Below are 11,967 nucleotides of genomic sequence, written 5' to 3' on the forward strand. Positions count from 1 at the left end.
AGAGCCGGGGGGGGCTGGCGAGAGGGGTGTGTGCGCGCGTGTTGGACTGGACAGCCAAGCTAAAGCAGAACCAGGTGGACCAGAGCAGCCATGCTTCCCGGGGTGGGCGTGTTCGGCACCAACCTCACCGCTCGAGTCATCATCCCTCTGCTGAAAGACGAGGGTTTCGCGGTGAAGGCGCTGTGGGGCCGCACACAGGAGGAAGCGGAGGAGCTAGCCAAAGAGATGAGCGTTCCCTTCTATACGAGTCGCATTGACGAGGTGCTGCTGCATCAGGACGTGGACTTAGTGTGCATCAACCTGCCGCCGCCCCTCACCAGGCAGATCGCTGTCAAAACCCTGGGTGAGTGGCCCCTCCCCCACCTCCTCTCCTGCCTCCTCTCCTCGCCTTTCCCGCTGCTTTCTCTCCTCTCTCCCTCCTTTCCTCCCAGAAGCTTACAAGGCATCTACGCTGACACGAGGGTCTGAGACCCCACATTCCGTTGGCAGCGCCCTCCTCCTCATCCCTGGCCCTCAAAGCCTCTTTGCTTCCCTCCGCCCTTCTGGCTCCACCTGGACGCGCTTCCCCACGTGTGCGGCGCGGAGGCTGTAGGAGGCGCGTGCTCCGGCGATGGGGATGAAGGCGCATCAGCTGTTGAGGACTGTGGATGGCTGCTCTGAGGGAGAGAAAACTAAGCCCCCAGGCGTGTGTGTAGTGCCGGAGTATGTGCGTGCGCGCCTGCGAGAGGCGAGTGCGCGCCCCAGAACGCTGAATAAAGGGCCCCACATACCTTTCTGGTTTCCCTGGGGGCGGTAGACCTGACGATTAGCAGCTGTGGCTCCCTGCTAGGGGTAGTTTGCTACTTTCCGCTGAGTTAGTTTAGTGTGAAATTAGACGTCTGACAATTACCTCGTCTTCGCTGAAAGCAAGGATAGCGGGAGTGGTTGGATGTCAGGGTTTGGGGGTATCTCCTGGGACGTCTTATGAATCTGGGAGGCTCATAGGTTAGTACAGACTGGTTGGATAAAACCAGAGAGTTTTAACTTTCGAGTGCTGCACCCCAGAATGGTCTGCGCAGATTAGGAGTCATAGACCTTCTGCTTTTAGGGCATGAGAGTAGTAGTTCCAGAGGCACAGAGGCTTTGTGTGGGAAAAGGCCCCACGCAGCCGATTTCACGCAGCCGATTTCACAAGGAGGCAAGCAGTAATCCCTCCTGAATTCCCGTCAGGGCTGGTGTTGACAAGCGGGTTGGGCATGAGCTCACCGCCCCTCACCAGCCGCCCCCCCCCGCCCCCAGGCAGTCTGAACAATCTCAGAGTACGGTACCAGCATGTCTGCCATCCTCAGAGGAACAACTGTTTTGTCCATGAGCAGTTCTCACTCAGACCTAAGACAATCCCAGGGAGCTTGTCCTCACTCTCCCAGGAAAAGTGTCGGAATTTTATTAGCCAGGAAAGAGACAAAGCACAGGATGTCAGTCACATGAGAGAAAAATTACACAGGAAGGTTTGGGAAGGCACCCAGAAACCAATGGTAATTTGTGTAATCTTGGACAGAATGTTTTATTTTTAAAAACAGGTGTGGGTTTGGGGTAGGTGAAACATATATTTTAATTCTGTCTTCAGAGACCTATGACCAGAATGTAGAAATCTCCCTAAAATACCATTCCTATCAGGCCATTCTTCTATTAACTCACATGGGACATCTGCTATAATAGGCTGCCCAAGGCTGTCAGTTTTCAGGTTACTTTTTATTAAGCTTCTGACCTTTGTTGCTTGGTTTCTTTGGCCTTGAATTGAATGTCACTGGATTTTGGCTAATATTTTGTTTCTGTTTCATATAACGTATGTGTTGGGTAGTTAACCTCTGTGCTTACAGTGGGTCTATGCATATCAAATAGATTATAGCCATCCTATAATATAAATCTGTTTGGGCAATTAGTATAAAACAGGTCCATATTGAGCCCCATGTCTCCTAGAGGGCATATGACTGGTCATATCAGAAAGATCATGTTTGACTTTTCCCTCTAGGGCAGCACAGCCCTGCAGGTCAGACCCAGGAGCAGCCCTAGAGCTTGTCTCTAGGACAGTGGCAATTTGGGGAACAAGGACATTTCTGTTTTCTGACCATCATGAGTCATGAGTGGGGGTACTTAGGTCATGAGTGGGGGTACTGGTTTCAAGAGAAGCACAAATTATATATTTCTAGATATTTATTTTCGAAAGTCCCTATGATTTTTTTTTCTTGACAAGACTAATGCGAGGAACATCTTCAAAACCAAGCATAAGAGGCACAGGAAATACTAGTAGACTTGGTTTAATACTCATGCTACGGAACAGGGCTTTGATCATGTCTTCATGGTAAGTCATAGGCTTTTTTAAAACAAATTTCTGAGTTTGCAGGTACTTTGAAGTCATCTGTGATCATAGAATTGGGGAGGCATCGGATTTAGAGGGACGAGTTTAGTCTCTTCCCAGACTCCATCTTCCCGGGAATTCCCTGGAGGTCACTCTCCTTTGAGTTGTGCTTGCGAGTACCAGGCGGGGTAGTAGTCCGGGTTTGCTTTGATGTCACGGTGAGAGGTTTGTCACAGGCAACACAGGAAGTGAAAACCCCGAACAGTTATACGATGGTCTGGCTGTTGGGGGTTTATAGATGCTAGAGTTTGTCTGGATTGAAACAAGCCAATCTTGACTCGTCCTGGTGAATTGTTTGTTTAGCAAAAGCCTGGGCAGCAATGGTGAGATCTCTGTTGTCTATACCCAGAATTGTCAAGGAGAGGGGTTGGTCTAGATATCCTAGATGAATAAAGCTTGGAATCAACTGAATAACAACATTATTTAATTTTAAAAAATTTCCTTGAAATCTCTCTCTTAGTGAAGTAGGCATTTCTCTGTTGTAGAGACTTTTCTATAATGTATAATTTCTACCATGTCCAGGGCTGCCTCTTGTTAAGTACCTACTATGGGCCAGGCAATGTGGTAGGTCCTGTATATAAAACATTTCATTGCATGATTAAAATAATCCTCTCAGATAGATATTAGCTCCATTTTACAAATGAAGCAACTAAAATACAGAGACTTAAGTCGAACTGCTCAATTACATGTACCTAGAGATTTGAACCCATCACTCTGCCTCCTCTGGAACTTATTTCTTCCTCTCCTATCCCCAAACTTGCTCCTTTGCCTCAGTTTCTTCTCTCTGTTAATGGTAGCCAAGTGAGATTTTTGGAGTTATCCTCTACTCCTGTTACCTCCCCTCGCCCCCACCATGGAATCAATTCCTAAATCTGGTTGATGCCAACTCCTTAATCCCTCTTGTCTCTGTTCCCTCTTCTGCATCATTGCTTCTTCCATAAAAGGAACTAGGCCCTTAACTAGTTTGTGAATTAGGTTCCAGTTGGCTCCTCCCTACCCGTGCCTCTGTCCACTTTCCACCCTGCTACCAGAATTATCTTGAAGAACTGTGGACCCGGCCTGGCTGGGTAGCTCAGTTGGCTAGAGCATTGTCTCCATACACCAAGGTTGCCAGTTCGATCCCCAGTTAGGGCACATACAAGAATCAACCAATGAATGTATGAATAAGTGGAACAACGAATTGATGTTTCTCTCTGTGTGTCCCTCTCCTTTCTCTCTAAAAATCAATAAATAAAAATGAAGGAAAAAAGAGGAACTGTGGACCTGATCATGTCACTGCTCCACCCTTTCATCACTTCTGGGAAAAGCCCCAACTTTTTGACATAACCAGCAAGAGCTGCTGGTTTTTCTGGAACCCCATGAACTTTAGCTAACCAGACTACTGCTTGAATGGATCCTGTTGAATTTTATGTCCATGCCTTTGTCAGATCATGGTTCCACCTTATGTTGGTGATGGATGCCTATTCTTTCTTCAACACTCAGTCCCAGTGTTACCTGCTCTAGAATTCTCCCCCTCAGTCCTGTCCCCTACATATCCTTCTGTGGTCTCAGCACCATGGGCCCCCATCTTATTTTGCATCTATTTTAATGCATTGTTTAAATTTTAAATTTTATTTAGCTATTTAAAATAGGTTATATATTCACATGAAACAAATTTCAAATGCTATAAAAACACACAGTGAGAAAGAAAGAAGTATGTGTCCCTCAGTGCCTGTCCTCAACAGAGGCCATTTTTATGTTTCCTTTTGAAGGTTCAAGGAGTGTACTGGCAAATATATGCATGAGAATTTTAAAATCTTTTTTACACAATTGGTAACATCCTATTATATATACAGATTACATATACACACACATATACAAAAACAAGACGCCCAGTACATGAATCTGTGCACAGGTGGGGTCTCTCGGCTTGGCCGGTGATCAGGGCCAATCTGGCCGTCTCGCCCAGTCCCGATCAGGGCCATCAGAGCCGGCTGGCCAGGGGGAGGGACTGCGGGAGGTTGGCTGTGGGAGCGCACTGACCACCAGAGGGCAGCTCCTGCGTTGAGCATCTGCCCCCTAGTGGTCAGTACACATCATAGCTACCGGTCATAACGGTTGCTTAGACTTTTATATAGATAGATATGTACATCAAAAAACTCAGAATGTGAAAATATCCTTGTTTCCATTTTTGGCTGCATAATATTTTATTGTATGGCTCAATCAACTTTTATTTAACCATTTCCCTATTACTCAACATTGTTTCTAATCTTCTGCTTATACAAACATCGCAATGAACGCACACCAATCCGCTTGTAGGAAAGACACATGAACTGCTGGTCAAAAAGCATGTGCTCATTGCATTTAACTAAGACAGTGCCAAATGAGGGGGCACCTGAGATGACACAGCTCTCTCAGACTTCCTTGTGTGCCTCTCTCCTCAAGCCCCTTGACTGCCTGGTGCCTCACCTTTGTATCCAGAGCTGCCTGGTGTGCAGGGTCCAGCGCAACTCCCCGGCCAGCCTTCGGGGTCAGTCAAAACATGTCTCGGTTTGTCCTCCTGCAGTGGGCTACTCCACCTAGACGATGCAGTGAGCCGCCCAACGGCCTCCTCATGTTCACTCTTGTTTCTTATCCAGGTTGTTCTCTTTAGAGCACCAAATGGAGGACACCGCATCATTCCCTGTTCTGAACCTTTCAGTGGCTTCTGTAGCACTTGGAGCAACATTCAAGTTCTTTGTCAGACTTACTTGGTCTGAAATGACCCTACCTAGTATTCTTTCCCTCCTCTTTGGCCACAGTACATTCTCCCAGGCTCACTACCCTCCAGGTACTTTGTCCTCTTTTTGTTCCTCAAACACGCCAACTCCTTTCCCAGCCCTGGGCCTTTACAAACCGGCTCATCCCCATGTCTGGGAGGTTCTCCTAGAAGCTTCTCCTTCACATATTCTCACTTTCAAGTTTCAGCTTAAATGTTCTATTGGGAGAGAGGCTCTTCTGGATCCTCCCCTTTCAAATCTTTCTGCCCCACCTGTCACTTATACCTCTGTCATCCTCTTTATCTTCCTGGTGACACTATCACAGTTTGTGAAGGTCTCTTTCATTTGTTTGCTTCTTCTCTTACTTGCCATTTGTCTCCCCAGCTAAAATGTAAGCACTGTGACGTAGAGCCTTTGTCTGCTTTGCTCACCAGGGAGACCTTATCTTCCCAGACAGTGCCGGGCACTGAGTCAGTCACCTTGTAGACACTCCATAAATATTTGCTGAGTGACAGGTGAATGCCTTTTCATTGAGTGAATGCTTGGGGAAGGTAAAAGGTTTTAAACAGGATGTGTAAGTCAGTACGTAACATTTTTGTTCTGCATGCAATAGCCCAGTGCCTCTCAAACATTAACATGCAGTCACAGCACCTGGAGATCTTATCAAAAGGTTGAGCAGATTCCAGGTGGGACCTGAGATTCAGAATTTCTCTCCAGCTCGCAGGCGATGTGGAGGCTGCAGCAGCCAGACAGAGATGTGCTGGCTCTCCGCCTCTGGAAAAAGAAGTTCTCTACTGTGAGTAATGAACCTGGCAGGAGAACCGTGCTAAAATGCCTCTTGTCTTTGTGTGTAATGTGATCACATCTGTTTTCATGGTCTCTGCCCTGATATTTGGAGACAGTAATGCAGAGGCTCTGGGGGAAGCCTCTCCGTGGGATGGAAGGCTCCTTTGGGAGGGAGAATAAGGCTTAGGGTTTCGCGGAGCTTTGATATGGCCGCACATTGATCTTGCCCCAACTTGTTTGGCACCATCAGCTGGGGACCTGGAGCAGTACACCCTTTCCTGCCCTACTTCACAGTGTCAGCAATTGCTCAAGGTTGAGGAGGGCCGCTGGAACAGGGGTGAGAGAGCAGGAGGAAACTGGGTTGAGTCAGGGCCCCTCTGGTGATGGTTGCCACACTAGCAGAGATATGGCTGCAGTTAGATAATGAAACGGCACATTTGGACTTGAGAGTAACCCTTCTGAAATCCCAGCAAACCCTGCATTTCTGGTTCTTCCTTGAAGTCTCTTCTTGAGCTCTTTCTGTCTCAAGACTGTGTGGGCAAGGCGATTTCTGCCCCTGAGCACTGAGGGAAATGATTTTGGTCTGATGATTTGTTGCAGAGTTGAGGAAGCCCCAAGGCATTATGTAAATGAAAGAAAGACTGACTCTATTTACTGTTAGGAAAAGGGAAGCTTCACTACCCTCATCACATCTAATTGAAATTAGGTGCAGCTGAATGATAATTTTGTTGATGGGGCCTGGCTTTGAAAATGTACAGTTGTGCAGAAGTTTAAACTGAAGTGAGACGAAGCCAAATGAAGAAGTTGGACATTTTGATACCTGAAACTGGACGAACCAAAAAAAAAAAAAGAAAAAGTGGAAGTAAATAGCAGGTTTTAACCATTTATATGCCTTAAGTGTCTATAGACGCAAGTGATGGACCTTTTTAAATTAAATTCAGAATATCGTGGTAGTTAACTGGTTAAGGGTTACATACAGGCAATTAGTTATATATTTTGATTCAGGATAATTGTGGCCTGGCAAAGAGCCTCATTGTATAAGGTGTTGTGAATCATAAGACTAACCAATGAAAGGAAAGGTTGGCAGGTGACAACTGTGTGACATTGGGAGAGGTAAACATCCTTCCTGAGCCCGTTTTCTCATCAATATGATGGAGTTAAAGACCCTGTCTTATAGGGTTGGTGTGACAATTAAAATGGGTGAGGGTATGTAGAGACCAGCCATGCCCCTTTAGTTATCTGCATAAGTTCAATAAACATTAGTTTTACTTCTCCCCAATGTGATCAATGCTTTAGCCTATTTCAAGTAGTGCTTTTGAACATAGTTTTTTCTAATTTTCAGAAGAGATGAGTCCCTCCTGATAGATTCAGAGAATACAGTTGAAAGTTTTCTTATTTTTTAAAATATATTTTATTGATTTTTTACAGAGAGGAAGGGAGAGGGATAGAGAGTTAGAAACATCGATCAGCTGCCTCCTGCACACTCCCTACTGGGGATGTGCCCGCAACCAAGGTACATGCCCTTGACCGGAATCGAACCTGGGACCCTTGAGTCTGCAGGCTGGCACTCTATCCACTGAGCCAAACCGGTTAGGGCAAGTTTTGTTATTTTTAAAAGGGAATGCACATAAGCTAAGTGTCAAAGGTTGTCTTAGCTCAGAATCTAGTACTTGCTTCACAGACATGTGGTCTAGCAGGTGCTGATGGGTAACCAGCAACTCACCATGCTCCTATGAAGATTTATTACTGTGAGAAGATGTGGGGCCATCTCCTGGAACTCAGGGGCAGGGATGTAACTGGGCCTCACTAGGTACATGGAAACCATGAACTCTGGGAATGTGACTGTTCTGTGTTCTCATCTTCATGTGTCGGCTTTATCATTATCCCTCTTTACACCAGCCTCCTCTGCTTCAAGGCCCACGTGGTGGAGAGAACACTGCCCACACATAGCTCCCAAAGACAAACACCCATTCAACCACCTGAAAGTGCCACCCTGCCCCTGTCCCCCAATCCCAGTTGTCCCTGTGTGCGCCTGATGCCTGTTTCTGGCTGAGTCTTTTTGGAGGTTTTCTTATAATGTGGGGAGTTTATCACAAAATGCCAAGGAAATCACTAATGTAGGATAGAGGGATTAAGAGTGGTCATTCCCCGCTGGGCCACACTCCACAAAGGTGCTGATTATTGGAACGCAGACTTAGGTGAAGATTTTGCAAATGTAGACATTTCTTGATTACGTAGGTTCTTTATCCACTTTATGAAATACACATTTGGTATTTTGCTGCTTTTATAATGGCCACAGTAAAACAGTGGAATGACGCAATCCCTTGTCATAGCTTTTATTAGTAAATTTAGGATGTATATATTTTTAAAGTACGTGATGGGAAAGTAGAGAAACAGGGACTTTTGTGGTTACCTATTGGTTTTATAAGCCTTTACCGAGCACCTACTGCCTGGTGTGTGCCAGCAGGGGACCCAGATGAGGCATAGACCTTTGTGCTCAAGTCTCAGCACAAGGCTTGGAAGGAGCAGGAATTAGGACAAAGGCTCCCTGGAGAAAGAAGGATTTCAGCCTTCAGATTGCCTTTGCACTGGACACTATGGCATCAGTTCTTACCTAGGTCTCCAGCCTGCTGTTCTTCCCTGCAAATTTTGGACTTGTCAGTTTCCATAATTGCATGAACCAATTCCTTAAAAATCAACTTCTCTGTCTATCTCTCTTCATATATACACACACACATCCAATTGGTTCTGCTTCTCTGGAGATCTCTGACGGACACAAATTTTGGTTGGACCAAGGCTACCTGGCTAGACAAGCTGGGTGATGAGATAGCTGGCAGGTGTGTCACACAAGTGTAAGGCTGGAAAGACTTGTCGGTGGAGAAACTGTTCCAGTGAGTGCAGCTGGTGGGGGTGGGCATTCACCTTTAGGAAAGCATCTCTGAGCATTGTCCTCTACGCAGGAAGACCTGAAGGCAGAAGTGCTTTCTGGTTTAGACCCAAGCCAAAAGAATGCTGGGAACAAGGCTTCCGCATCCTCACCGCTGAGAGCCATAGTAACCCTTCCCTCTGAGCAGTTCTACACTTATCAGCAGGCCTTTGGGGAGCTGGCCACTCAAGTTCGGGCAAGTCTGGAATGCCTTAGGGTTTAGACTTTCTTTAAGAATTGTTAGTGGCCCGTAGAGCATTAAAAATAACTTTACATTAAAATTATATGGATGATATGTTTTTTTTAAGTTTCTAATTTCCAAATGTAATAGATCTTATGGTATTGAGATGATCTGTTACCATAATATCCAGAAACGGAAGCTACAGAATTTTGAAGCCCCAAATTAAATTTGTTTGCAACTTTAACAGTGCTTTTAAAAAGTAGCTTTATTGGGATATGCTTTATATATATAAAATTTACCAAGTGATTTAGTGGCTTTTTAGTAAATCTATATAGTTGTGCAGCTATCTATACAAAAAGTTTTAGAACACTTCCAATGTCCCGAAAAGTTTCCTCATGCCTGTTGGCAGCCAATCCCCACTCTTACCTCTAGCCCCAGGCAACTATGGATCTGTTTTCTGTCTCTGCCTTTCTTAGAAATTTTATATAAGTGAAATCATAATATTTAGTCTTTTGTGTCTGGCATTTTCACTTAGCATGTTTTTGATGTTCATCCATGTTGTTTCATGTATCATAAGCTTATTCCTTTTTTATCGCTGAGTAATATTCCCAGATTCCATTGTATGGATATACCATATTTTATTTATCCATTCACCATTTGATGGATGTTGGTATTGTTTTCAGTTTTTTTGCTATTATGAATAATGCTGCTGTGAACATTTGCATACAAGTCTTTTTGTAGACCCATCTTTTAATTTTTCTCATATAGTTATCTAGGACTAACATTGCTGAGTTGTAAGGTCTGTATAGATTTAACTCTTTAAGAAACTGCCAAACTGTTTTCCAAAGCAGCTGCCCATTTTATAGTCAAACCACCTATGCATGAGAATTCTAATTTCTCTACATCATTACCGACACTTGGTATAGTCAGTCTTTTTTATTATAGCCATTCTAGTTAGTGTGTAGTGGTATCTCATTCTGATTTTGATTTGCATTTCCCTAACAGTTAATGATGTTAAGCATCATTAGCCAGGTGCTTATTAGCCAGTTGTGTATGTTTGGTGAAATGTCTATTCAAATCTCTTGACCATTGTTAAATTGGGTGGTTTGTCTTCTTATTGAGCTGTATGCATTGGTTTTGTGATTTTGTTAAGTTGTTAAGTCAGGGGTAGAATTTTTTGGTTTTAAAATGCTTCCCTTTATTTTTGATTTTGGAACCAGATACAGTTGAAATAATCCCCCAAGCCAAATCAAATTAGTTTTGCCAGATATTCATTGAAATGGTTCATTATCTAGAAGAGGAAGACAGCCATGTGAGCGGATGCTCATGATGGGCCCCAGCGTTGCCTGGGGCCCTGACAATGCACGGAAGATTCTTTGAGGGAAATTTCCAATTTGAAGATTACCGGACATGCTCCAGGGTCTTTCAGTCACTTGTTTTGCAGTGTCTGGTCAGTGTTTCTCCCCCCCCCCCCCCACTTATTTTTATTTAATAAAGCCTTTGAATGCTGTAGCACTGTGTTAGCTGTGGTGGGAAATACCCCACAGAGTAAGATATGATTTTTGTCCTTTAGAGAAGATAAGCCTGCACCAACACAACAACAATGCAATGAAATATATGATTAACTACAGAATGAATCGTTATACTGCAATCCAGGAAGTGTTTGCTTAAGACAGTTGAGTAACCCAAAAATATCAGTATTGGATTAAGGGTCAACCACCTGGGTAACTTCCAGTGCCAACCAACAAAGGGTACTAAAACGAAGGGACAAAATAGAGAAAGGGTTTGAACAGAATCCCCTTATATGCGTGACCTGTGTGTGAACGGGGGCCTTGCAGCAGAGTGAGGGCTTCGTCTAATAGGTGGTGAGTTGTTGCTAAGCTGCCTACCAGAAGGGCTGGATCTAGTCGCTGCTGAGCTTTTGTTTTGCAAGTAGGGAACTTGAGTTTGAGGTTAGAGATAAAGTGTGCGGGACCGTGAGGAGAGGCAGCATGGGTCCCTGAGGAGGTGGCCCTGCAGAGAATGGTGCTGCCCGGACTAGACGCAGAGGAGTTCCTGACAGCTAGCATGGCCCAGGAAGCATTTTGGAGGAGGTGGGACTTTAACTAGATGAAGAGGAGTTAGAATTTAAACATTGAGAAGAACACGTAGAAGGCTCTGTGATGTAAAATCGCCTTCAAGGAACCATCTGGTTCTGTAGCAACACAGGAAAACTGTTTCCTATGGCCGACAACTTTGGACAAAGTTAGAGTGGTTTAAGAATGTCCAAAAGTAAACTTTTTTCTTTTACTGAGAATTTTAAAAAATTATTTTCCCAGCAATTCCCTGCCCCATGCCCCCATCAGCCATAGTTCCACTTGCGTCTTTCTCTCCCCTCAGATCCCAGGGTGACTGTGACAGATGACACAGCTCTGGGCAGGCAAAAGAGAAAGCTTGCAAAATTGCTGGAAAGAACCCCACTGACAGGGGCACAAGTGGCCACCTTAAAGGGTGTGGAAAGAGCTGCAAAAATTGAGTCAACAAGTAACATTGTAAAGACAAAAGCTCCCTGTGCGATGGGTCCGGGGCAGGCCATGGTGGGGAGGAGGGTCAGCTGAGGAGAGGGTGTGCTGCCTCGCTCAGTTCCTGGTTTTGTGTTTGTGCCGGATGGTGGTGGAAACTCATGTCCCTTTGTTACATAGTTGAGTCCCTAATGGTCCAAGGGTCAGTGCTGGATGAAAGGCTCTCCTTGGACAGGGACACTCAGTGCATGACGTGTGGACCTGCCGTTCAACAGCAGGAGGTGGCAGCTTGTGGAGATTGTGAGGTGCTGCCGAGTTCTCTGCTGCCCTGGGAGGTGGTTTCAGGGAAACGCCATGGTGGTGGAGTAAATAGTTCTTGGCTTGACATCATATAGTCAGTCGACATGATGAGTGAGTGAGTGCACTGGGTAGGCTTC

At 45.1% G+C, this 11,967-nt stretch overlaps 1 protein-coding gene across 1 annotated transcript in view; it reads left to right on the top strand.

Moving 5' to 3' along the window:
* Positions 1–6: 6 nt before the first annotated feature.
* The window catches only part of GFOD1 (glucose-fructose oxidoreductase domain containing 1), a 109,778-nt gene continuing 97,817 nt past the window's right edge, over positions 7–11,967 (top strand). Inside the window, exon 1 of the mRNA XM_006769716.2 lies at positions 7–343. Coding sequence (XP_006769779.1) covers positions 91–343 — 253 coding nt within the window. The 5' untranslated portion in view covers positions 7–90. The remainder of the gene's footprint in view (positions 344–11,967) is intronic.

This window comes from Myotis davidii, unplaced genomic scaffold (genome assembly GCF_000327345.1).
Source record: "Myotis davidii unplaced genomic scaffold, ASM32734v1 scaffold62, whole genome shotgun sequence".
NCBI classification, from domain to species: domain Eukaryota; kingdom Metazoa; phylum Chordata; class Mammalia; order Chiroptera; family Vespertilionidae; genus Myotis; species Myotis davidii.